The 27453-nt window shown below is 36.4% G+C and overlaps 1 protein-coding gene and 1 pseudogene across 3 annotated transcripts in view; one reads left to right on the top strand and one right to left on the bottom strand.

Annotated features, from left to right (window-relative positions):
- SCP2 (sterol carrier protein 2) overlaps positions 1–27453 on the top strand; it is a 113617-nt gene that overhangs the window by 23262 nt on the left and 62902 nt on the right. The window contains exons 6-10 of one of the 2 annotated variants that reach the window (XM_081305954.1): positions 205–331; positions 13571–13634; positions 19010–19096; positions 20721–20871; positions 24991–25138. In XM_081305954.1, the coding sequence (XP_081162080.1) occupies positions 205–331; positions 13571–13634; positions 19010–19096; positions 20721–20871; positions 24991–25138 (577 nt within the window). The remainder of the gene's footprint in view (positions 1–204; positions 332–13570; positions 13635–19009; positions 19097–20720; positions 20872–24990; positions 25139–27453) is intronic. The other variant, XM_081305955.1, reaches the window with a different exon arrangement.
- Positions 22129–23504, bottom strand: LOC308656796 (histone H3.3A-like; annotated as a pseudogene). The gene is made up of 2 exons: positions 23457–23504; positions 22129–22508 (listed from the first exon to the last, which is right to left on the bottom strand). The product of its transcript is annotated as a histone H3.3A-like (transcript).

Below are 27453 nucleotides of genomic sequence, written 5' to 3'. Positions count from 1 at the left end.
AAATAATTAATACCTCTTTGATTGTTTGAATATTTTTCTTATTCCCATGTTTTCCTGCAAAGGATTTACTGATGATTTTATTTACATTGACCATTTTTGGTTTACTATGTTCTTAGAATAAGCAAAGTCCTTTCAAATAGTGTAATAGTTGAAAGAGACACTTACCATGCTATTACTTATTAAATTTTGTTTTTTACCTCTTAGTTTTCAGATAGGACCAATCCAGTTGATAAACATTTTGAAGTCTTGGTCAATAAGTATGGAATTTCTGCCCACCCAATTGTTCCTCAGCTGTTTGGTTCTGCTGGAAAAGAACACATGGAAAAATATGGTATGTTAAAAAACAAAACAACACTTTAAGGTGACAGGTACAGTGATGCATCCTGTAATCCCAGCTATCTAGGAGACATGGATGCAGGAGAATCATAAGTTTGAGGCCAGCCTGGGCAACTTAATGTTTAGCAGCAAAGCCCTAGGTTCAATCCTCAGCACCAAAAAAACAACAAAACCTTAAGACTCATTAATAGTTATATATTTATTAAGGAACTGTGGAGGATATCATGATATATAAGATACAAACTAGTTTTTGAACTAGGTTGGTGAAGTAGTCCCTGTACAGAAAGTATGGGAAGTACACCTAGAGTACTACATAATAGGAAATTGAAATAGGAAAAAGCACAATTTTTTGTCTCCTTTAATCATGGATGATGAATTGAGGATTACCAGTTCTGAATATGATAGTAAAACTTAAAACTTGTTCTTGATAATAGATTTATATAGCCAAATTGTATTCTTTTTAAAAATTTTTTAGTTGCAGTTGGACACAATATCTTTATTTTTTATTTTTATGTGGTGCTGAGGATTGAACCCAGGGCCCTGCACATGCTAGGTGAGTGCTCTACCGCTGAGCCACAACCCCAGCCCCCCAAATTATATTCTTATTATTTGAATCTATCAGGAGTCTGTCATGACCCCATATTCCATGGCATTTTATGAGGTTAAAATTTCTTAGTTGATTTGGATTTTGTAGCTAATATTCTGTTCTTTGACTGATGGTCAATGGTTACCAGATGGGTAAAGCATGGGTTAGAGAAAATAGGGTGATTTTTTTTCTATTGTATGACTGAACCACTGCTTTAATTGAATATTATGAGATAAGAAAGAAGATGACCATGTTTGACAGGTCAGCACTCCTATTCTTTGCAGGAAAAATATCCTAGGCTCAATAGGCAGCATCAAGTAGTCAGAAAGGAAACAAATCTTTCAGCAAGAATGAAAATAAGTGGCACTTCCATTTACTAAAATTTTCAAAGCAGAAACATGAATCAACTTTGATAATTTTTCCTCCCTTTCTTCCACTCCAGTTTCTTACTATGTCCTAGAAATTCTACCTCTGAACCATCAAACTATCTTCTTTCATCCAGTTCTTTCATTACCATAGCTCTTTTCTTAGGTTGGACTTTTTTTTTGGGGGGGGGTGGTAGGGGTGCTGTCCCACTGAACTATATCCCCAGTCCTATTTATTTATTTAGAGACAGGGTCTTACCAAGTTCCCAGGCTGGCCTCGAAGTTGCAATCTTCCAGCCTCAGCTTCCCAAGTCACTGGGAATTATAGGCAGGTCCCTCTGCCCCTGGGTAGGTTAGAATTTTTCAAACATTGATTGTAACTCGCTAGGAAATTATGGAATCGAATCAAGTTTAGTGGGTCAAGCCAACCATTTCTTTTAATCTGAACTTTGTATTGTTGTCTATTATAACTCAAAACAGAGAAGTAAACAAAACACTGTACACAGCAAGCAAGAATGTGAATTCTCATAAAGGTGATAGCTTGTGACCTACATAACCACCTAGGTTAAAAAAAATAATGTTGTCAGCATCCAAAATTCCTCTGTGTACATTATTTTTGTCTTATGAACTTTGTGGGTTTCTTGATTATCTTGAGTCATTGCTTTAGCCACCCCCACAAATCTTATTGTAATGTGTTCTTTTCTACCATGAGACTCTTCTGAAATGGTTGAGGGTCAAAAATCTTAAGCTTTCTAGTGGCCCTTTATTTGAGAGAATTTGTAAAATAGAGCTGTCTGAACTATGTACTGAGTATTCCATTTGATCTTTCTGAGATCTTTTTTTTTAATATTTAATTTTTAGGTGTAGATGGACACAGCAAAATGCCCTTATTTTTATGTAGTGCCAAGGATCGAACCCGGGTCCCGCCCGTGCTAGACGAGCGTTCTACCGCTGAGCCACAATCCCAGCCCCCTTTCTGAGATCTTAACTGAAGATTTGACATAGCCTGGGCTTCATCTCAGACAGTGTTTTACTGGCAGTGTCATGAATTTGATCTTTGCTGAAAATCTATTTCTTAATTTTAGCATCTTTTACCACTAAAGAATCTGAGAATTTTCAAAACTATCACGTTTTAGGTTCTTTTTGTTTAACAATTGTTTCCTCAATATAAAGATACAGAATTTTACTATAAGCTGCAATAAGAAATCAGGTAGCAACTTCAACATTTTGTATGTTTTCTAATTTTGCACATAATTTCAGGCAATAGTATTATAAAAATCCCTGTGTTGTTATAAGAAGAATCTCCCTTCATCTAGTTCCCAGTCAGATTTTCTTTATCTTCTTATAAGCCCTCACCTGCAGCATCTTCAAAGGACTTCAAAGATACCACTAATATTCTCTTCTAGGCACTTCAGGCTTTCACTAGCAGTTTCCTCAAAGTCTACTTTCTGGTTCCAAAGCCATTCAGATATTTTACATTTTTGTTCAGTGAGACTGAACAATCAAGGATTGATTGTTCCTTGATCAAGGAACTGGCAGATTCATTGTCTGGTGAAGGCCCACTTTCTGATTCATGGAAGGCATCTTCTCATTATGTCCTCATACATGAAAAGGGAAAGAGAGCTCTGGGACCTCTTTTATGAGGCCACTAATCCCATTCATGAGGGCTCTGTCCTCATGATTTGATTACCTCTCCAAGGTCCTACTTTCTATTACTATCACCTTGGGGATTAGGTTTCAACATATGAAGTTTGTGGAGATATAAACATTCAGTCCATTGTGCCCCTCAAAGGCCCATCTCCTAATAACAATTAGGAACAGGGTTTGACATAAGAATTCAGGGGAATGAAGTGCAGTGGCACATGCTTGTAATCCAAGTTTCTCAGGAGGCTGAGGCTGAAGGGTTGTAAGTTCAAAGCCAGCCTTAGCAATTTAGCAAGGCCCTAAGCAACTTATGGAGCCCCTGTCTCAAAATAAAAAATAAAAAGGCTAGGGATGTGGCTCAGTGATTAAGTCCCTTTGGTTCAATTCCCAGTACCAAAAACTAAAACAAAACAAAACAAAACAACAACAATAACAACAACAACAACAAAAAAAAAAAAAAAAAAAAAGAAAGAAAGAAAGAAAATAGGGGCTAGGAATGAAACTCAATGGTAGAGCTTCACATGAGGTTCTTCTAGCATGCATGTGACCCTGGTCCCCAGCACGACAAAAACAAACAAACAAAAACAAGAAAGGAAATAAATGAACTAATTTAGAGAGAACTGTTGTATTTATGATGTTGTTATCCTAGAAAATTAAAGTTTTCCTTATATATAAACGTTTTATTTCATTTTATTTATTTTTAAATAACTTCCTTAATTGTTTTAGTTGTCTTTGAGGCAAATGGATGTTTCCTTGTTGTTATGTCCTCTAAATTAGTTATTAGCTGTATGTATGCATATATATGTATATAGATTTCTATTAATTAAAAAAATATTTTTAGTTGTAAATGGATACAGTACCTTTATTTTGTTAATTTATTTGTGGTGCTAAGGATGGAACCCAGTACCTTACATGTACTAGGCAAGCCCTCTACCACTCAGCCACAACCCCAGCCCTCTGTGTATTAATTTTATGACTTGGGCTGGGGATGTGGCTCAAGCGGTATCGCGCTCGCCTGGCATGCATGCGGCCCGGGTTCGATCCTCAGCACCACATATAAACAAAGATGTTGTGTCTGCCGAAAAACTAAAAAAAAAATAAATATTAAAAATTTTTCTCTCTCTCTCTTTCTCTCTCTCTCTCTCTCTCTCTCTCTCTCTCTCTCTCCCTCTCTCTTTAAAAAAAAATTTATGACTTGCTATATTATTAAATTTTCTAATTTTGGGGTTAGTTTTGTTATTGATTTTATTTAAAGGTGTTTTTCAGATAAGCAACTATATTATATCACCTGCAAAAAGAGTGAGTTTTACTGCATCTTTACTAAGTGTAATGTTTCTAATTGGTTTCTTTTTTATAATTGCTTTAGCCAATACCATAAGTACATGTTAAATAGTAATGAAGATAATAGACATCCTTGTCCTATTCCTGATTTCATTGTTTTTCCCTTTAAGTAAGATCCTGGCTTCAAGACAATGATATATACAATTTGAGCCATCTCTAATCCAAAAATCCAAAATCTGAAATACTCTGAAATCTGAAATGCAGAGTTAGATTCTGTTGCTGTTATTTTATGTAGTAATTTCAATTTTCAATTTAATATTTATAACTGATGTTGATTTATAATTTTTTGTTAGGTTTTTATCAAGTTTTATACTTCATAAAAAGAAATATGAAGTTTCTTTTTTTTCTTTCTTTTTACTCTTAATGCTATAAAATAGTTTATGGAGCATTGGGACCATGTGATCTTTGTAAGTTTGGTAGAATTTCCTGTGAAACTATGTGGGCCTGTTTTTTGTTTTTGTTTTTTCCCCCTGGAGGGTAGTTGCTTGGTAATTTCCTCTATTTCTTTTATGTTTAAATATTCTGTAACCATTGTTGGCAGTCCAGAAATTACCCAATTTAGATTTTCAAATCAACTTATATGGAAGTCTGAAAAGTAATCTTTTATAGTTAAAAATTTTATTTCTATTTCAAGTAGGAAAAGTTTCTCAGCCTGTTCTTATTTTTACTGCTAGAAACTGTAGAGCAACAGTAGGCTGCCACCAGCTCACCTCTTTGCTCTCTGCAGGTTTTCTTCTGGCTGCTTTTGTTCCCTCAAAGAATGAGCAGTTGTTGGCTGGGATTTGGTCTTTTCCCTTTTCTTTTTTTCTAACTTACAGATAATTTAAAGTTTTGGCGTCTTCTGTTTTCTGGTTATGCTGATTGAATGGTTTTGTGCTATCATATTTTTTCTTGTGAGTCTATATTGTTTTGGATATACACACATACACACACACATATTTGTGTTTATATAAGTTTTCTTAGTTCAGCTTTGTTTGGAAGGATTGCCCAAGGACATGGAAGCTACTGAAATATATGAATATATATTTCAATAACTTAGACTTAAAAAGAGGGAGCACTTCCAAAGAAACTATAGAATTCAATAACACAATCAATAACTTAGACTTAACTGACATACATAGAATATTTCACCCTTCAATGAGCGAATACACTTTCTTCTCAGCAGCACGTGGATCCTTCTCTAAAATAGACCATATACTATGCCACAAAGCAACTCTTAGCAAATATAAAAAAAATAGAGATACTACCCTGTATTCTATCAGATAATAATGGAATTAAATTAGAAATTAATGATAAAATAAGAAATAAAAGCTACTCTAACACCTGGAGACTAAATAATATGTTACTAAATGAATAGTGGGTTGCAGAGGACATCAAGGAGGAGATTAAAAAATTTTAGAGGTGAATGAGAACACAGATACAATATATTGAAATCTGTGGAACACTGTGAAGGCAGTTCTAAGAGGAAAGTTCATTGCATGGAGTTCATTCCTTAAAAGAAGAAAAAGTCAACAAATAAATGACTTAACATTACATCTCAAAGCCCTAGAAAAAGAAGAACAAATCAACACCAAAAGCAGAAGACAGAAAATAATTAAAATTAGAGCTGAAATTAATGAAATGGAAATAAAAGAAACCATTGAAAAAATTGACAAAACAAAAAGTTGCTTCTTTGAAAAAATAAATAAAATTGACACACCCTTAGCCATGATAATGAAGAGAAGGAGAGAGAAAACTCAAATTACTAACCTAAGTGATGAAAAAGGAAATATCACAACAGACACTACAGAAATACAGATGATAATTAGAAATTATTTTGAAAACTTGTACTCCAATAAACTAGAAATATCAAAGACACTGACAAATTTCTAGAATCATATGACTTGCCCAAATTGAATCAGGAAGATATATAGAATTTAAACAATTTCAAGTGATGAAATAGAAGGCACCATCAGAAGCCTACCAACCAAGAAAAGCCCCAGGACCAGATGGATATACAGCCGAGTTCTACAAGATCTTTAAAGCAAAACTAATATTAATACTCTTTAATTTATTTCAGGAAATAAAAAAGGGGGGAACAATTCTAAACTCATTCTATGAGGCCAATATTACCCTGATTCCAAAACCAGGGAAGACACATTAAAGAAAGAAAACTTCAGACCAATATTTCTAATGAACATAGATGCAAGAATTCTCAATAAAATTCTGGCATATCGAATACAAAAACATATCAAAAATATAGTCTGCCATGATCAAGTGGGATTCATCTCAGGGATGCAAGGTTGGTTCAAACATATGGAAATCAATAAATGTAATTCATCATATCAATAGGCTTAAAGATAAGAACCATATGGGCTGGGGATGTGGCTCAAGCGGTAGCGCGCTCGCCTGGCATTCGTACGGCCCGGGTTCGATCCTCAGCACCACATTACAAACAAAGATGTTGTGTCTGCCGATAACTAAAAAATAAATATTAAAAAAGTCTCTCTCTCTCTCTCTCTCTCTCTCTCTCTCTCTCTTTAAAAAAAAAAGAACCATATGATCATCTCAATAGATGCAGAAAAAGCATTTGACAAAATACAGCACCCCTTCATGTTCAAAACACTAGAAAAACTAGGGATAACAGGAACATATTCAGCATCATAAAGGCTATCTATACTAAGCCCCAGGCCAACATCATTCTAAATGGAGAAAAATTGAAATCCCTCTAAAAACTGGAACAAGACAGGGAAGCCCTGTTTCACCGCTTCTATTTAACATAGTTCTTGAAACACTGGCCAGAGCAATTAGACAGATGAAAGAAATTAAAGGGATATAGATAGGTAAAGAAGAACTCAAAATAGCACTGTTTGTCGACGATATGATTCTATACCCAGAAGACCCAAAAAAGTTCCACCAGAAAACTCCTAGAACTAGTAAATGAATTCAGCAGAATAGCAGAATACAAAATCAACACCCATAAATCAAAGGCATTTCTGTATATCAGTGACAAATCCTCTGAAATGGAAATGAGGAAAACTACCTCATTCACAATAGCATCCAAAAAAACAAAAACAAAACAAAACTTGGGAATCAACTTAATGAAATGAAAACTGTAGAATGCTAAAGAGAGAAATTAAAGAAAACCTTAGAATATGGAAAGATATACCTTGTTCTTGGGTAGGCAGAATTAATATTGTCAAAATGACCATACTACTAAAAGCACTATACAGATTTAATGCAATTCCAATCAAAATCCCAAAGACTTTGGTCATAGAAATAGAAAAAGCAGTCATGAAATTCATCTGGCAAAATAAGAAACCCAGAATAGCTAAAGCAACTCTTAGCAAGAAGAGTGAAGCAGGTGGCATCACTATACCAGACCTTAAACTATACTACAGAGCAATAGTAACAAAACCAGCATGGTTTCAACACCAAAATAGACTTGTAGATCAATGGATCAATGGTACAGAATAGAGGACACAGAGACTAACCCACATAATTATAGTTACCTTATTTGACAAAGGTGTCAAAAATGTACATTGGAGAAAAGATAGCCTCTTCAACAAATGGTGCTGGGAAAATTGGAAAACCATATGCAACAAAATGAAATTAAACTCCTATCTCTCACCATGCACAAAACTCAAAGTGAATCAAGGACCTAGAAATTAAACCAGAGACACTGTGTCTATTAGAAGAAAAAGTAGGCCCAAATCTCCATCATGTGGGATTAGGCCCCAACTTCCTCAATAAAACTCCTATGGTGTAAGAATTAAAAATCAAGAATCAATAAATGGGATGGATTCAAACTAACAAGCTTCTTCTCAGAAAAAGAAACAATCTGTGAGATGACTAGAGAGCCTACTAATTGGGAACAAAGTCTTACCACACACGTCAGATAGAGCACTAATATCTAGAATATATAAAGTACTCAAAAATATTTTCATTTATTTATTTATTTATTTAAGTTGTAGTTGGACACAATACCTTTATTCCATTCATTTATTTTTATGTGGTGTTGAAGATCGAACCCAGGCCCTGCACATGCTAGGCAAGCACTCTACTCCTGAGCCACAATCCCTGCCCCCTCAAAAATCTTAACACCCCCCCAAAAAAAACCAATCAATAAGTGGGTCAAGGAACTGAACAATTAATTGTTGATTAATTAATTAACAAGGTTAATTAATTAATCAACAAATATATGAAAAAATTTTCAACATCTCTAGCAATTAGAAAAATGCAAATCAAAACTACTCTAAGATTTCATCTCACTCCAGTCATAATGTCAGCTATTAAAAATACAAACAACAATAAATGTTGACGAGGATATGGGGAAAAAGTCACACTCAGACATTGCTGTTGGGACTGCAAATTGGTGCAGCCAATATGGAAAGCAGAATGGAGATTCCTTGGAAAACTGGGAATGGGAACTTCAATTTGACCCAGCTATCCCACTCCTTGGTCTATACCAAAGGACTTAAAAACAGTGTACTTCAGGGACACAGCTACATCAATGTTTACAGTAGCACAATTCACAATAGCTAAACTGTGGAACCAACTTAGATGCCCTTCAGTAGATGAATGGATGAAGAAACTGTGGTATATATACACAATGGAATATTATTCCGTATTAAAAGAGAATAAAATCATGGCATTTGCAGGTAAATGGATGAAGCTGGAGAATATAATGCTAAGTGAAATTAGCCAATCCCCAAAAACCAAATGCCAAATGTTTTCTCCGATTTAAGGATGCTGATCCATAATATTCTGTGGGGGTGGTGGTGGGAGGATTAAATGAACTATAGATAAGGCAAAGGGAGAAAGGGGAGGGAGGGAAAGGGAGGGGACATAGGGGTTAGGAAAGATGGTGGAATGCGATGGTCATCATTACCCTAAGTACATGTAAGAAGACATGAAGGATGTGACTCTACTTTGTGTACAACCAGAGATATGAAAAATTGTGTTCTATATGTGTAATAAGAATTGTAATGCATTCTGTTGTCATATTTAACAAACCAAAAATTTTAAAAAAGATAAATGAGAGAAAACAGGGAGGTGGGAGAGGAGGAGCAAAGTACTGGGGACTGAAGTGGAGCAAATTAAATTCCATGTGTGTATGTTTATGTCAAAATGAACTTCAATATTAGGATAACCATGCATTAATGAAAACATAAAAAAATTGAAATAAACGCTGTGGAGTCCATAATCCATGAGGCACATTGAATGTAGTTGCATGCAAAATTATTAACCCAACTTTGACCTGAAGTTACAGAACAAAACTTATATGTTATATATTTGAACAATATGAAAATATTAATGTTATTCAAATAAGGTATGTGAGCAATAATACATTCATATTTTATATGTGGAGTCACTAGAGCTAAAATTGAAGTAGGCTGTTTAAAAATGAAAAAAAAAGATATTTTCTCAAGTTTCACATTACTTGGACTAGTTGGAAATTTTTCTACACCAAAATTTGAAATAAAAATATGTATTATTTTAGTTGAAATATTATTTTTCAACAGATTTCCAAATGAATTGTAGAATTTTATTGTATTTAAGTTACCATTTGAAATTGCTGTTTATGAATGTACACTCTGAATAAATATATAAGAAAGTTTGTGGAAGCTTAAGTCATTAGAATATGCACACTTTTTTTCAGGTATTTATTTATTTATTTTTATAGTGCTGGGGATTGAACCCAGGGCCTTGTGCATGCGAGGCAAGTACTCTACCAACTGATAGAATATGCATACTTTTGTGCTTCATAATTTGACTAAAGGGGACTGAAATCTTTTCATACTAGGCCTTTGAACAGCTAGAACTCTTAATTGACAGTTCTGAATCAGTGATTAACAAGCCCTTTATTATTATTAGTGCCTAGGCTTACAAAATATATAAGTAACTAGCAGAGTATTTTTCAAGGGGATGGGGTGTTTTATAGATTAATTGGATCCCATAGAAAGAAAAAGACTGAAAAGATATCAGCACTTACTGAATATCTCTTGGATTAGATATTATGCCCAGTGCTTTTATATAGTTTTAGCAGCCTTTCTTCCTACCAATCCATGCATGAATTGCTTGTGAATCTTCCAAGAGAGAGAATAAAATATTTGTGCTCCCTATAACAAGTAAGTTTTCAACCAGCTGAGGTTACTAATTTCATTTTGGGGGTGATTCCAGTTATAACAATGCTTCTTTTCTTCTCCTTCTCACTTCTTCCTTCTCCTTTCTCTCTCCTTCCTCCTTCTTCCTTTCTCCCTTACCCCCCTCCTCCCAAAACCTAAATCTCTCACCTATAGTTTATACCTATGGCCTTCTTTCTATTTTCTGAGACTCACAGAAGCCTTTTCAAATATATGAAGCCAGCCTAACTCTGCTTAATTTAGCCTCTTCTCTTGTCTCTATTAGATCTGTTTCATGACCCATCACGTAATTTCCATGCCGTGACCATATGTAAGCCTTTCTGGTAGCCACATCATTCTGTTAAATCTCATTGAGCTTGTAGTTGAACAGAACCTCAGAGTGTGTCTCATAGTTGTTCCTTTTCCCAGGGCTTTTTTTTTTTTTTTTGGTAGGGGGAGGCTTAAGAACAGAACTGGGCATTTAATTTATATTCTGTTCCATTCCACTGATAAATCTTGCTGAAATCTAGTTGGATTCATTATTACAGCATTTCCTTCAAGCTTCAGATTTGGTGAGTGTCATTTTAATCTTCTAATTCAGTTTCAGTTGGAAAAATTAATCAGAACACAGCTAAGGTTAGTGGTTAGGGCTTTTCTTTAAATGGAGGCATTAATTAATGCTGTGTTTGCCAATGAGTGTTCCATGGGGCACTAAGCTCCTAAGATGCACCATGACATGGGTCAGATAGCATGGGAAATGCTTTCTATGTTAATCCTCCTTTGGGAAGTTACAGTGCACATTCCATGGTAAGGACTCTAAATATCTTAGTAAAGGAATCTATTCTTGTTTGACAAAAGAACCCTCATTAAAAAAAAAAACACCAAAAATAATTAAAATACAAACACAACAAAACCCACACTACAGTATTTTCTTGTTCAAAAAAATGTCTTGAAGAACTTAGTTAATTGTCTTGTTAATAGATGTTTCCTTTCAGTTAGCATTCAGTTAAATCACAAAAAGATATTAACATGTTCTTATTTTAGGGGTGGGTATCAGGAATTGAACTTAAGGGCATTCAACCACTGAGCCACATTCCCAGCCCTATTTTGTATTTTATTTAGAGACAGGGTCTCACAGAGTTGCTTATTGCCTCGCTTTTGCTGAGGCTGGCTTTGAACTCTGGATCCTCCTGCCTCAGCCTCCCAAGCCACTGGGATTACAGGAGTGTGCCACTGCCCTCAGCTTGGCCTGTCCTTAATTGAACTCATGTTGACATCTATATCACCACTCTTATTGTTATTAGATCACCAGTGTGGAATCTACCTTCTTCTCTTTAAAAAAAAAATTTAAAAAATTTATTTATTTATTCTAATTTGTTATACATGTCAGCAGAATGCATTTCAATTCATAGTACACATATAGAGCACAATTTTTCATGTCTCAGATTGTATACAAAGTAGAGTATCACCATTTGTGTCTTTATGCATGTACTTAGGGTATTGATGTCCCTCATTCCACCATCTTTCCTACCTTCCTGTCCCTTCCCTTCCCTTTCCCCTATCTAAAATTCCTTCATTCCTCCCATGTTCCCCCACTCCATCTCCATTGTGGATCAGCATCCTCATATCAGAGAAAACATTTGGCATTTGGTTTTTTAGGATTGTCTTACTTCACTTAGCATAATATTCTCCAACTTCATCCATTTACCTGCAAATGCTGTGATTTTATTCTCTTTTAATGCTGAGTAGTATTCCATTGTGTATATATACCACAGTTTCTTTATCTATTCATCTACTGAAGGGCATCTAGGTTGGTTCCACAATTTAGCTATTGTGAATTGTGCTGCTATGAACATTGATGCAACTATGTCCCTGTAGTATGCTGTTTTTAAGTCCTTTGGGTATAGACCAAGGAGTGGGATAGCTGGGTCAAATGGTGGGTCCAGTCAAGGTTTTCCAGGGAATCTCCATACTACTTTCCATATTGGTTACACCAGTTTGCAGTCCCACCAGCAATGTATGAGTGTGCCTTTCTCCCCACATCCTCGTCTACACTTATTCTGACTGGAGTGAAATGAAATCTTAAGAGTAGTTTTGATTTGCATTTTTCTAATTGCTAGGTATGTTGAACATTTATTCATATATATTTTTTTTAAGAGAGAGAGATAGGGGGAGAGAGAGAGAGAATTTTTTAATATTTATTTTTTAGTTCTCGGTGGACACAACATCTTTGTATGTGGTACTGAGGATCGAACCTGGGCCGCACGCATGCCAGGCGAGCACGCTACCGCTTGAGCCACATCCCCAGCCCTCATATATTTTTTGATTAATTCACATCTTCTGAGAGGTGTCTGTTCAGTTCCTTGTTCCCATTGATTGGCTTATTTGTTGTTTTGGTGTTATTTTCTTCTCTTTTTATTAGAATTGGTATAAGTTGTGCTGGATTATATGTATGTCATTTCTGGCCTGAAAAATCTTCCTCCTTGACGGAGAATACAGAGATAAAACAGAAATTGGGACATTCTATTTTACCATGCCATTCCATCCATGACATCAATTCTAATCACTGGACTTTTTCTTTTGTTGGCCTTTCCAACTCCAAAGGAGAATTCAAATACTATTTTAATTCCATTTCTTCTTTATAGAGGAAAATTTTTGCAAGTTTTACCTCATTGGTGTACTTGCTCTTATTTTCTCGACACTGTTATATATTTACACATTTTCTGTTAAGGAATTTAAAAAGCATACATGTGATTCTTCTAAAGAACTTTTTGCCTGATGATGAGGTATTCATCAGGCCCCGGAGGGCATGACTTGTGGTTCACTAACCCTAGGGTCATCAGGGTTTCTGGAAGACTCTAGGATTGCTGCAGTGTTCTCCTGACTTTGACCACTGTGGTTTTAGACTACAATTTTATAGTTTTTCAAATTTGACTCTTCATTATACTAAAGAGAATAGACCAGTTTGAATTATTTTTATCTCATATGCCTCTTGTTGTTTCAATTAATTAAACATACCCAAATTTAGTTATAAAGAAGTATATGTGAAGATCAATGTTCAAGTTTTAAATACTGATATCTATGCAAGGGGGAAATGTAGGAATATTCAGCAGAACACTAAGTACCATTGCAGCACTTGTTAATAAGCAGCAGAAAGACATTAACACACTAATAGATGTTTTCTTTTTCCACAGGAACAAAAACTGAACACTTTGCAAAAATTGGATGGAAAAATCATAAACATTCAGTTAATAACCCGTAAGTATTTCAGAGATATGAGATTATAAGAAATCTGGTTTATCCTATTGTGTAATATCCAACTTTGTACTTAAAAAGCAAATGTAAGATCTCAAAGATTTCAGCCTGCATCTCATTGCTTCTTTTTTAAACAAATATTTATTTTTTAGTTATAGGTGGACACAATATCTTTATTTTTATTTTTATTTTTTTTAATGTGATGCTGAGGATAGAACCCAGTGCCTCCCGCATGCTAGGTGAGTGCTCCACCTCTGAGTCACAACTACAGCCCTCATTGCTTCTCTTAACACCTTCTTAGAGCTTCATTGCCTCTTCTGAATACTTCTGTTTTGACACATCACATTTAGTTACCTGTGAGTCTTCTTCTGATGATGATGATCCTCAAGCAGCCATGTGTCTCATCTTGGTGTTTATAGGATCCAGTAGGGTACTTAAATGTGCAATGAAACTTTGAGGTTATTGAATAGTAGAATTAGGATGAGCAGTTTTATGCCCATAAATATGGTCTAGAATTGGTTTTCTTTGTATTTAGAACTAGAAAATCATAAAAACTCTTCGTGATTTCCTGAAACTATAAGGAATTGGTTCTGTCTGATAGCACTGCAGTTTGAGGCTTAAAAAGTAGCTCTTCACTTTACCCAAAGAATTAGAGCTTCTAAGTCTTTCTTTGGCTTAATTACTTGCCTGACCAGGCACTCATTTATCCACTTTTTATATATTCTCTTAAGGAATTTTTTTCAACAAATATATGTTCAGTAGCCCACTACATATAAGACATTGCTCTAGCTACTGGTGATAACACAGATGAGTTTGTTGCTCCCATGGATCTTCTGTTACATATTATAAATTGTCAATTATGTTGAATAGGCAGACATTATTTATTTTTCTTTCTTTAAAGATTTCCTTTTTTCTTTCTTTTTTTTTTGGGGGGGGAGGAAGCTGGGAATTGAACCCAGGGGATCTTTCCTGCTTAGCTACATCCCCAGTCCCCTACCCCTTTTTCTTTTTGACACAGGGTCTCACTAAGTTGTGAAAGTCTTGCTAAATTGCTGAGGCTGGCTTCAAAACTTGTCATCTTCCTGCCCACTGCACCAGGTTGACATATGTTATTACTGAATATCATTTTATTATTCTTATTTTTAGTTGTAGTTGGACACAGTATCCTTATTTTATTTATTTATTTTTATGTGGTACTGAGGATAGAACCCAGGGCCTCACACATGTGAGGTGAGCACTCTACTGCTGAGCCACAACCCTACCCACTGGATGTCATTTTTATCATTTAAAATTCTTTGAAGCAAGGGTTGTGATCAGTGGTAGAGCATTTGCCTAGCATGCATGAGGCACTGGGTTTGATTCTCAGCACCACATACAAATAAATAAAATAAAGATCCATCAACAACTAAAAAAAAAAAAAGTCTTTGAAGCAGCCCAGAAGAGCCTTTTGGGTTTGTTTCAGAAATTTTAGATGGTAACTTCTTGTATTCGGTTTTACTTGGCTAGTGATAAAGAGAATTCTGGGCTTGCTGACCAGTCATTAGAGATACTCTGGCACATATTCCTATATAAGGTTGAATTAAGAAATTGTTCTCAAGCATTTTCTTACCAATTATAAGAATACAGTGAGAATTGATGATAAGGATTAGAGATAGCTTGTGTCACTTGAGGTTTCACACCTGTATCTATAACTTTCCCTTGGTTGTCGCCTCAGATGTCCCACAGGTGCCTACGAATCAACATGTTCATATAGAATTTGTCATTTCCCTTCAATCCTGTTTCCCTTTCATTGTTCTGCATCTTAGCAAATGACATCAGTATACACCTAGTCATACAAGATAGAAAATGAGAAGTCATGTTTGCGTCTGCCGTTCCCCTTAGTGTCCCATATGTAGTGGTTTGAAGTCCTAGAGATTTTGCCCCCCTTGCTATCTCTGAATTTATCCTTTCTCTCCATCTTTCATTTCCAGTTTGCAGCCTCTCCCCTGCTTTTTTCCTTTTTCTTCAGTACAGGGAATTGAACTCGGGGGTGCTTTACTACTAAGATATATACCCAGTTCTTTTTATTTTTTGCTTTAAGGCAGAGCCTCCCTAAATTGCTGAGGCTGGCCTTAAACTTGTGATCCTCCTGCCTCAGTCTCCTATATTGCTGGGATTACAAACTATGTGCTGCTGGGCCTGGTGGGCCTTATAATTTCTTACCTTAATTATTTGCCCCAGTCTTTTTTTTAAAATTTTTTTATTGGTTGTTCAAAAATTACATAGTTCTTGATATATCATATTTCACACTTTGATTCAAGTGGGTTATGAACTCCCATTTTTACCCCGTATACAAATTGCAGAGTCACATCAGTTACACTTCCACTGATTTACATATTGCCATACTAGTGTCTGTTGTATTCTGCTGCCTTTCCTATCCTCTACTATCCCCCCTCCCCTCCCCTCCCCTCCACTCTTCTCTCTCTACCCCCTCTACTGTAATGCATTTCTCCCCCTTGTATTATTTTTCCCTTTCCCCTCACTTCCTCTTGTATATAATTTTGTATAACCCTGAGGGTCTCCTTCTATTTCCAAGCAATTTCCCTTCTCTCTCCCTGTCCCTCCCACCTCTCATCCCTGTTTAATATTAGTCATTTTCTCATGCTCTTCTTCCCTACTCTGTTCTTAGTTACTCTCCTTATATCAAAGAGGACATTTGGCATTTGTTTTTTAGGGATTGGCTAGCTTCACTTAGCATAATCTGCTCTAATGCCATCCATTTCCCTCCAAATTCTATAATTTTGTCATTTTTTAATGCAGAGTAATACTCCATTGTGTATAAATGCCACATTTTTTTTTTTATCCATTCGTCTATTGAAGGGCATCTAGGTTGCTTCCACAGTCTTGCTATTGTGAATTGTACTGCTATGAACATCGATGTAGCAGTGTCCCTGTAGCATGCTGTTTTTAGGTCTTCAGGGAATAAAGTGGCAGGATATAAAATCAACATGCCCCAGTCTTTACTTGCTCTTGGTAATGCCTTTTTACCATCACTTTCCCACGCCTCAGCCTTCTTGCAGAAGTACTGATTTGGTCATGTCACACTTCAGATTAACTATCTTTTAGTAGTTACTCAGTGTTTTCAATATAAAATGTAAACATCATAACTGGGCTGCATGGTTTAATCTCTGTTCATTTCTCCCATCTTCTTTGCCTTGCTTCCACATTCTCTTCCACACGTTATGCCCTTGCTCTGGTAGACCATTTCCCCTGGAGAGGCTTTGCCTGTGCTGCTACTTCTGTTGGGAATTCTTTCTTCCCCACTTCTTATTTACTTTCTGATATATGAAGCGTGTCTGTGCTCCCACAGCACCCCATATAACATTTCTATCATAACATTTGTTATACATATTAGAATTATATATTTCTTTGCCATGGAATCATATTGAGTTCCTTGAGGGTAGGGATTATAAACATGTGCCTGGTGCCTAGCACAGTATGTGGCCCAAATAAAGTGGTTTTTGAAAGTTGGTTTACTGTTAACTCCACCTGTAAGTGCAAGTGCAGACACTAGTATATAAACTTAAGTTATGCAGGCTTTATCATCTAAAAATTTTTTTGTTTGTATGTTACTGAGGGTTGAATTCATGGGTGCTCTAGTACTGAGCTACATCGTCAATTCCCCTTTTCTAAAAATTTTTGAGAGGGCTGGGGATGTGGCTCAAGCGGTAGCACACTCACCTGGCATGTGTGCAGCCCGGGTTCGATCCTCAGCACCACATACAAACAAAGATGTTGTGTCTGCTGAAAACTGAAAAATAAATATTAAAAAATTCTCCCTCTCTCTCTCTCTCTCTCTCTTTAAAAAAATTTTTTTTGAGACAGGTTCTCACAAATTGCTGAGGCAGCCCTCAAACTTGTGATCCTTCTGTGTCAACCTCCTGAGTAGCTGGGATTATAGTCATGTGCCACTGGTTTATTTTCTAAAATTTTGAATTGCTTGTTAATTTCCCCAGGAGTTGACATTTGCTTTTATAAACTCCTTTGTAATTTATCTTTCTGCTACTATTTTCTCCAGGGTGGCTTTTGAAGCCATATGATTATATTGTTAGAGGAGCCAAAGAGAATAAAAGTAAATTTCTTCTTTGCAGTCATGGAAGGGTAATGTGATTTTTAGTTGTTGTTTGTGTGTTTTGCAGAAACAGGGGTTGAACCTAGGACCTTGTACATGCTAGGCTACAGCTCTACTACTGAGCTACATCCCTAGACCTTTTAAAAAATATTTTGAGAAACAGGGACTTGCTAAGTTGCCAAGGCTGGCTTAAAACTTGCAGTTTTCCTGCCCTGGCCTCCCAAGTAGTTGCATGACAGGTGTGTGCCATGATGCCTGGCATAGGAAATATGTTTTTTAAGAATCAAAAATTTATTACAGGGGCTAGGGTTGTGGCTCAGTGGTAGAGCGCTCGCCTAGCAAGTACAAGGCCCTGGGTTCGATCCTCAGCACCACATAAAAAATATATAAATAAAGATATTGTGACCAACTGAAAAATAAAGATTAAAAAATTATTATAGGTTTTAGTTTTAGAACTTGGAGAACTTACATATACTTAAGAGCTCCATTAGCCTTCATTAAATGTACTTGTATAGTATCACCACAAAAGAGGGTTGAGTTGCACATCATTTAATTTTGCTTTTAAGGAATCAGTATTGTATAATTTGCCAGCAAAAATTGTGCAATTCTGTTTTAACCCTCAACAGGTCTAACACTAGCTGAGTGTACTGCTACTCAAATCTGCCATGCTCCACTTGGAGTTTATGCAGACTGCATGAATTAAGGCCTCCATCCTCCATGAGACCACCCTCACCTCAGACACCAGCTGCAGGTGGTGGACAGGCCATCTACACCGCTGATTGACTGGTTACAAATCCAGGGGTTCCCATGACCTCATCAGGCTTGATAATTCTTCTTGAATAACTTATAGAACTTAGGAAAGCATTCTAGTAACCATTATAGTTTTATTATGAAGGATAGAAATAAGGAACAGCCAAATAAAGAAGCATGTAGGGTGGAGTCTGGGAGGGTTCCAATGCAGAACTTTCATATCCTCTCCCTGTGGCAACAGGGAACTTTACCTTTTGGCACATCAGGTGTTTCTCAACTAGGAAGCCTCACCAAACTTCTGTGTCCAGAGATTTTATTGGATATTTTGGAGTTGGGATATTTTTTTATAAAGCTCAAATGACTGACTTATTCAAGGTTGAAACTATTCATAAAAGTTTGTCTTTGGCTGTGAAAAGAATATTCACAGATTATTCTCTCTGTAACTCTGGACCCAGACATCTTCAACAAAAATTGTAATCGCTGCCTCACATTTTGTAACTACTTATTTTGTATTTAGGTATTCCCAATTTCAAGATGAATACAGTTTAGATGAAGTGATGGCATCTCGAAGCATTTTTGAGTTTTTGACTGTCTTACAATGTTGGTAAGAAAAACACATTTTAACATTTAATAGATAGATGTAGCTGTTCCTCTCCTTGCTCATCTCTCTGTGGTTAAATCTTAGGCTTTGTATCTGGGTGTAGATTTTACAGAATTCCTACAAGTGGTTCCATTTTGGGTCCTTCACTAGAATACTCACTTCCTGTTCCTGCCCAGAGACAGACTGACTCCTTTTTTGAAAAACTGTGTTTTACTTCTTCCCTCTCTCCTAACTTCTGCCCACTTTGGTTGTTTTAATTATATTTATTCACTAAAATGTGGCTTAGGAGGCTAGTGGAGTTCCGAGGTTTTTTTCCTTGAACATTTTGTTTTTCCTGCTATAGACTTCTAATACAGGAAATTTTACTGTGTAATAGTAGCTAAGAGTAGAAGTAAAACAAAAATCATAGCTCTAATAATGATAATATTGGCAACTTGCAAACTGCCTGATGTGATCTGTTTCCTAGAAGATTGAGTAAATGTTGAATACTTCTTGCCTGTGTCCTTGTATACACCTGGCTTTGCTTTGGAGATGCTGGCTGGGATGCGGGTGAACAAGTTGGGCCAGCTTTTATCTGTTGCAATCTGAAGGTCTTCCCATTTAGGAAGCCCTGCTGAACTCAGAGGGCTTCCTGTGTCTGCAACCTAGCTTTACAGCATGCTCTAAGGAAAAAAGATATATTCTTGAGGCGATCTCAAGAGTCTTAACTATGGACTTTCTGATATTTTCTTCACTATGACTCTTATAACTAAGAGTCTTAACTATGGACTTTCCCCTTGTTTTCTCCTTTCCCAGTTTCTGAAAGGATTTTTTTTAAAGAGAGAGAGAGAGAGAGAGAGAGAGAGAGAGAGAATGAATTTATTTTTAATATTTATTTTTTAGTTCTCGGCAGACACAACATCTTTTTGTTTTGTATGTGGTGCTGAGGATCGAACCCGGGCCGCACGCATGCCAGGCCAACGCGCTACCCAGCGCGCTACCCCTTGAGCCATATCCCCAGCCCTGAAAGGATTTTTGTACTGAGCTATTTCAGAGGTAGCAACATTGGAACTACTTAGGCTTTTTTTTTCTTTTTTTTTAAAGAGAGAGTGAGGGGGGGGGGGAGAGAGAGAGAGAGAGAGAGAGAGAGAGAGAGAGAGAGAATTTTTTAATATTTATTTTTTTTTAGTTCTCGGCGGACACAACATCTTTGTTGGTATGTGGTGCTGAGGATCGAACCCGGGCCGCACGCATGCCAGGCGAGCGCACTACCGCTTGAGCCACATCCCCAGCCCACTACTTAGGCTTATAGTAGAATCTTTATTGTATTAAGATAAAATAACCTTTGTACTCAGTCTTCAGAAGATCACCAAACAGTGCCTTATGTAACTGCAGGGGCAAATCCTGCATTCTTTGCAAAGAAAACTTTTTGGGAGATATTCTAGAGACCAAGCAGTGACTGATAACATTTAAGGTCTTGCTGGAAGTTCAGTTCTTCCAGCATAAATAGTTTTTTAAACTGTCAGTATCATAAAAGAGATAGTGCACTGGCCAGCAAAAATACTTGATCTTTCTTCTTGTGTAGTCTCAAATCTTACAATTGAGGTAGTGCTGGTATAAATAATTATTTATTTTTACTTCCTTCTAGTCCCACATCAGATGGTGCTGCAGCAGCAATTTTAGCCAGTGAAGAATTTGTACAGAAGTACAGACTGCAATCCAAAGCTGTGGAAATTTTGGCACAGGAGATGGTGACCGATTTGCCAAGTACATTTGATGAAGAAAGTGTTATTAAAGTGGTATGTCTGAAATTATGTTTTATTAATCCAATTGAGGAAAATCTATTTAAAATGTTGAGGCAATATTATATTGTCATCAGCTTTGGAAGTTATGTACTTATAAAAATTTCATCTAGAAGGCTAAGGAAGGACAGTTGCAAGTTTGAGGCCAGCCTGGGCAGCTTAGCAAGATCTTGTCTTCAAATAAAATTTAAAAGACAGGGAATGTGGTGCAGGAAGTAGAAAGGGTTTGCCTAGTGTGTCCAAGGCCCTGCGTTCAATCCCTAATACCATACCAAAAAAAAAAAAAAAAAAAGAAAGGTAGACATTTTAAATGTTAATATTATAATCCATTGTGTGTGTGTGTGTGTGTGTGTGTGTGTGTGTGTGTATTACTAGGAATTGAACCCATGGTGCTCTACCACTGAGCTACATCCCCAACCCTTTTTATTTTCTGTTTTGAGATAGGGTCTCATTAAGTTGCAGAAGCTGGCCTTGGACTTGCTGTCCTCCTGCTTCAGCCTCCCCAGTCAATGGGATGACAGGGGTTTACCACTGAAACCAGATATTATAACCCATTCTTTTTTTTTTATGTATAGTTTAATGTATTTTAATAGGAAACTTACAGGAACAGCACAGAAGACAGACAACGTTAAAACATGTCCATGCATGTAGGACAACTCAGTTAGAAAAGTACAGTGAATGAATGGAATCTACTATATGATAAAAATGCTACAAACACCATTTAGTTGCCGTCAATAAGAAATTTACTTGTTTATAAAAATCCAAATGCTGGCATTGTCCAGAAAAATTTAACAGTTTTATTTATAATTGTTATAAAGTTGAACTGCTGAAACTTGTTCACTGAAACATTTTTGACTTGCATTAATGCTTTACATCCCCGCATTTATATTAAAAATTCACACACAAATGAAAATGGAAAAACGGCAAATTCCTGATTTCTGTCCCCTATTTTTCCACTTGCAATCATATACTTAGGTACCTTTTGACTCCATGGGAAAAAAAAAAATATAACGTTCAGAACTACCAATAACAGGGAGAAGAGAAAAAAAAAATTTGAGAATGAAATGTTTCCCATCATAGTGAATTTTTTTTAAAGAGAGAGAGAATTTTTTTAATATTTACTTTTTAGTTTTTGGTGGACACAACATCTTTATTTTGTTTTATGTGGTGCTGAGGATCGAACCCAGTGCCCCGTGCATGTCAGGCGAGCGCGCTACTGCTTGAGCCACATCCCCAGCCCATCATAGTGAATTCTTAAGCACGTTCTCCACATAGGCGGCGTGCTAGTTGGATGTCTTTTGGCATAATTGTTACACGTTTGGCATGGTTAGCTTACAGGTTGGTATCTTCAAAAAGGTCCACTCGCTTCCTGCAAAGCACCAGTAGCTGCGCTCTGGAAGCGCAGATCTGTTTTGAAGTCCTGAGCAATTTCTCGCACCACACGCTGGAGGGGGAGTTTGCAAATCAGAATTTCAGTGGACTTCTGATAACGTCTAATTTCAGGAGTGCCACAGTACCAGGCCTGTAACGATGAGGTTTCTTCACCTCTCCAGTAGAGGGCGCACTCTTGCGCGCGGCTTTTGTAGCCAGTTGTTTCCTGGGTGCTTTACCACCGTAGATTTGCAGGCAGTCGGCTTTGTATGAGCCGTGATAGAGAGACCTCCTTACTTACCCACTTCTCCTTCAGCTGGAGCTCAGCGAGCTGGAGACTGCACTGGCATTAGAGAGCGGTGGCGCGGCGGCTGCGAACACAATTGAAAGATCTTTAACCCATTCTTAAGATTCTGTTAAGAAGTTGAGTGTGGTGGCATGTGCCTGTAATTCCAGCTACTAAGGAGAATGAGGCAAGGCGATTGCAAGTTCAAGTCCAACCTGGAAATTCAATATCTCAAAATAAAAAATAAAAGTGGTGAGAATGTAGCTCAGTGGGTAGAGAGCCTTGGTTTCAATACTTAATACTACAAAAAGAAAAACGGGGAAAAAAAGATCTGTTGGGAGAAAACAATTGACGAGAATAGATGCTTCTTATGATGGAACCATGAATATGATAACTTTTAACTAACTAGGAGTGCTGCTTATTTTTGTTTTGAATTGACTGAATTTCAATCTTACAGCGTTATGGGGAAAACAAGGAGGTTTCTAGAGATTTTTTCTTTTCTTTTTCCGAATTGTAGTCTTTAAAAAAATTTCTAAGTATATTTTGTTGATGCATTATAATTATACAAAATGTTTGGATTCTTTATGCCATATTTGTACATGCACATAACATAATTTAATCAGTCTCCTTCCCCAGTATTTTTCCTCTCCTTCCCCTCCTCCCTGTCCATCTGCTTCCTTTCTCTACTGATCTACCTTCCATCATCATCATTATTATTATTATTAAATTTTTTTAGTTGAACATGGACACAATACTTTTATTTTACATATTTATATATTTTATGTGGTGATGAGGATTGAACCCAGTGCCTCACATGTACAAGGCAAGCACTCTGCCTCTGAGCCACTACCCCAGCCCCTATTATTATTGTTATTATTATTTCTAATTATATATATAAGCAAGATTCATTGTAGTATGTTCATACATGGATGTAGCAAAATTTGATAGATTTCATACCCCAGTACTTCCCCATGCTCTTCCCTCATCCCTCCCTTTTATCCCTTCCTTCTCCTCTGTTCATCTCCCTTCTATTTTCTTGTGATCCATTATTATTATTTTTTTCTCTCTCTCTGGCTTTGAAATGTAATATTTTAAAATATTTTTTAGATGCAGATGGACACAATATGTTTATTTTATTTATTTATTTTTATGTAGTGCTGAAGATCAAACCCAGTGCATTGCACATGCTAGGCAAATGTCCTACCACTGAGCCACAACTGCAGCCTGAAATGTAATCTTAATGTATTGCCCAAGCTGGCCTTAAACTCCTGGCTCAAGTGATACTTTTGCCTGAGCATCCCAAGTAGCTGAAACTATAGGCGTGTACCACCATGCCTGGCTCCAGAGAACTTTCTTAACCCTTAGCATTTCAAAAATCATGATTAAAGATTTTGTGCAATATGGATAAAGAAGATAAGAATTCAGACCTAGTAGTTAGTTGAATATTTGAAAACTCCCTCTTCTCCCACAGAAGCAATTATTTGATAATTATAGTATACAAAATGATTTTACAGCAGTGCTGTGAACTTGAAAATGTCCTGATAACTTGCCCAGGATCACAAAGTTAGGTTGTGGTAGAGGTGGAAATTATATTCAAACTATTATGGTATAGTTTATATTATTCCAGTTTTATTTCTTGATGAAATTTGAGTTTACATATTCTTTTATTATGTGAGACCAAAGAGAGGTTAAGAGCGTGGATTTTGGAATAATGGTTTGAATCCTATATTATCTTAAAAAATCATGTATTTTCATACAGAAGTTCTTTGATATTTTTCACTATTTGTTACTCCTAATGATGTGTTGACAATCTCTTCAACTGATTTATCACAACTATAATTAGGATTTGATAGAGTTTTTGTAACAGCATAAAATATGATCTAAGAATTCTAAGTCCTTTTCATGTCTTACTTAAAGTTTTATAGTTTGTAGTATAAAATTTAGTATGTACATTCTCCTTCCTGGACATTATTATTATTATTATTATTATATACAGGTTCTATGTTGCCCAGGCTGGCCTCAAACTCATGATCCTCCTGCCTCGTCCTCCCAAGTAGCTGGGTTATTGGACTTTTTGTGTAATGTAGAATAAACTGAGATTTCAATATGTGTGGTATTCTGAGCTGTCAAGATTATTTATAATTAATCTCTCTTTCTCTTTTTTTTTTCTTTGGGAGATGAACTGGAGATTGAAGCCAGTGGTGCTTTGCCACTGAGCTACATTTCCAGCCCTTTTAAAAATTTTTTTATTTTGAGATATGATCTTGCTAACTTGCTTGGGGCCTCCCTAAGTTACCAAGGCTGGCCTGGAACTTGCAATTCTCTTGCTTCAGTCTCCCACATTGCTGGGATTACAGGTACATGCCACCATGCATGGTACATAATTAATTTGTTAAAATTCCTTACCAAAAAATCCCAGTTTGTTGCATTAATTTATTTATACATGATTTTGGTTTTAGGTTGGCTATGATATGAGTAAAGAAGCTGCCAGAAAATGCTATGAGAAATCTGGCCTGAGACCAAATGATATTGATGTAATTGAACTTCATGATTGCTTTTCTGTGAATGAGCTCCTTACTTATGAAGCACTGGGACTCTGTCCAGAAGGTAGTATCTTTGAAGAAGGCAGATTAATTGGGTAACTTTCACTGAGAAAGCTTCACTTTCACCATTAAACAGAATAATCCACCTTGGCTCCACCACTGCACTGTGCAGAGTGAATATAAGCAGGTTTGGTACTGGACTTTTTAGAATATGTGGTCTTAGACAATACCAGCACGGAAATAACAGAGTATACAAATAATTTATATTATCCAAGTCAATAATTTATGTTATCCAAATTACTGTTAAATTTTTAAAATGGTATAATATGCTTCAAGTTTTTCTAATTATGTGTAAATAAATATTTACACAAAGGAAAATGAAAAAAAATGTTGGTAGAATCTAAATGTTCTGTCTTCATTTCCTACCAGCAGTATATTAGACTTTTAGTTGTTTTACTTCCTTGCCAGCATTTGACATAATCAGTTTTTAAAATTTCAGTCATGCTAAAGAATATATAGTAGTATCTTATTTTTGTTTTAATTGCATATTTCTGATAACTAATGATATTGAACATCTTTCCATATGCTTACTGGTCATTCATGTATCTTATTTTATAAAGTATTTGTTCAAATCTTTGCCCTTTGGTTGTTAGTTATTTGTCTTTATTGTGTTGTAAAAGTTTTCATAACTATAGATATAGATAAAAATTAAAACTGGATCTAAGTCATTTGTCTGATAAATGTACATTGTGAACATTTTCTCCTAGTCTGTGGCTTGCCTTTTGTTTCATTAATAATGTCTTTTGAAAAACAAATTTTTAAAATGTTAACGAAGTACATATGTGGTTTTGTTTGCATTATATTTCTGTTGTGCAGTGCTAACTTGAGACCTTCAGCATATAATGTAATTATTGATACAGTAGAATTTAGATTGACCATTTGATTATCTGTTTTCTGTTTGTCTTTTCTGTTCCTTTGTTCTCCTCCTCCAGAGTTCTCCATTTTCCTGTATTGGTATTTTTGGCTATATCTCTTTGTATTTTTTTTTTAACCAGTAGTTGCTATAGGGCAAGTTTTCTCAACCTCATTACTGTTGACATTTGAGCTCTATTATTCTTGTGATTTGGCTTGTGCATTTTAGGGTATTCAGCAGTATTCTTGGCCTCTTAGCCACTAAATGCCAGTAGCAACTCCCCCCACAGTTGTAACAACCAAAAATATTTCTAGACATTGCCAGACGTCTCCTGGTGGCAGAATCTAACCCAGTTAGAACCATTGCTATAAGGGTCATAGTATGTATATTTAACCTTCATAGTCTCCTTTGAGCTAAAATTACACCATTTCACATGAAATGGAGAAATCTAGTGACCATATAGATCCATTGACTGATTCCCTTTGGTGAGTCATGGTCGCCCTTGCTTACCATGCTGTTCCAGGACCATGCTCATCCTGGGCACGGCTGTTAAGAAAGAGTCTCATGGACGATAGCTGGGAACTCACCCTGGTGCAGTGGCTTCTCCACTATAATTCCTCCTGTAATCCCCCTGCTTTTGTTTACTTTTCAGAGTTCTCAGGTAGTTGTTTTATTATTTTAGCCAGTGTTTACAATTGTGATCAGTGGGAGAAAAGGGCTGAAGGGATCATATGCTGCCATAGCAGAACTGGAACCCAGTCTCAGGGTTAAGCATCCAGTATGTGATGCCAACTTTCAAGTGTATATCTTAGTTCTGTCTGCCTCCTGCAGCTCTAGATTTAGGTATCCAGCTACCTATTTTTCAAGGTTTTTGTTTGTTTGTTTTTGTTTTTGATGTCTCATAAGCATCTCAAGCCTAAGTTCAGAATTGAACTCTTGATATTTTCAAACTTCCTCCTCCCTCAATCTTCCTTATCCTCCAATTAACCAAACTGGAAACTTAGGATCATTTTTGAGTCCTTTCTTTCTCTCACAGCCTCCACTGAATCTATCTCCAAGTCATGTTGGCTGTGGATTTTCCCTTCAGAATAAATCCAGGGTTTGACCAAACCTCATCACTTTTTGTCACCACCAGCTTTGTTTCTTACTCAGATTATTGTAGTAGTCTCCCAGCTAGTCCCATGCATCCGCATTGTCTCCTTAGTCTCTTCACTAGACAGAAGCCAGTATAGTAGGTCAGTGTTGGTCCCCTGTTCAGAACCCTGTAGTTTGTTATCTCACCCTGATGCATGAGCCAAATGTGATCTCTGGAATCCCCACTCCCAGCTCTCCAACCTCTTCTACTTCTCTCTGATTCTACTCTCCTGCTGCTATGTCAGTCTCCTTCAAGTGCTCTGGACTCCTTCCTTTCTTCAGGCCTTTGTTCCAGATACCCTATGATTTGTTCCCTCAGTCCCTTCATCCCA

The sequence above is a fragment of the Spermophilus citellus genome (assembly GCF_964194105.1).
Source record: "Spermophilus citellus genome assembly, chromosome: 9".
NCBI classification, from domain to species: domain Eukaryota; kingdom Metazoa; phylum Chordata; class Mammalia; order Rodentia; family Sciuridae; genus Spermophilus; species Spermophilus citellus.
Note: the sequence above shows the minus strand (reverse complement) of the source record. Positions and strands in the feature narration are given on the sequence as shown.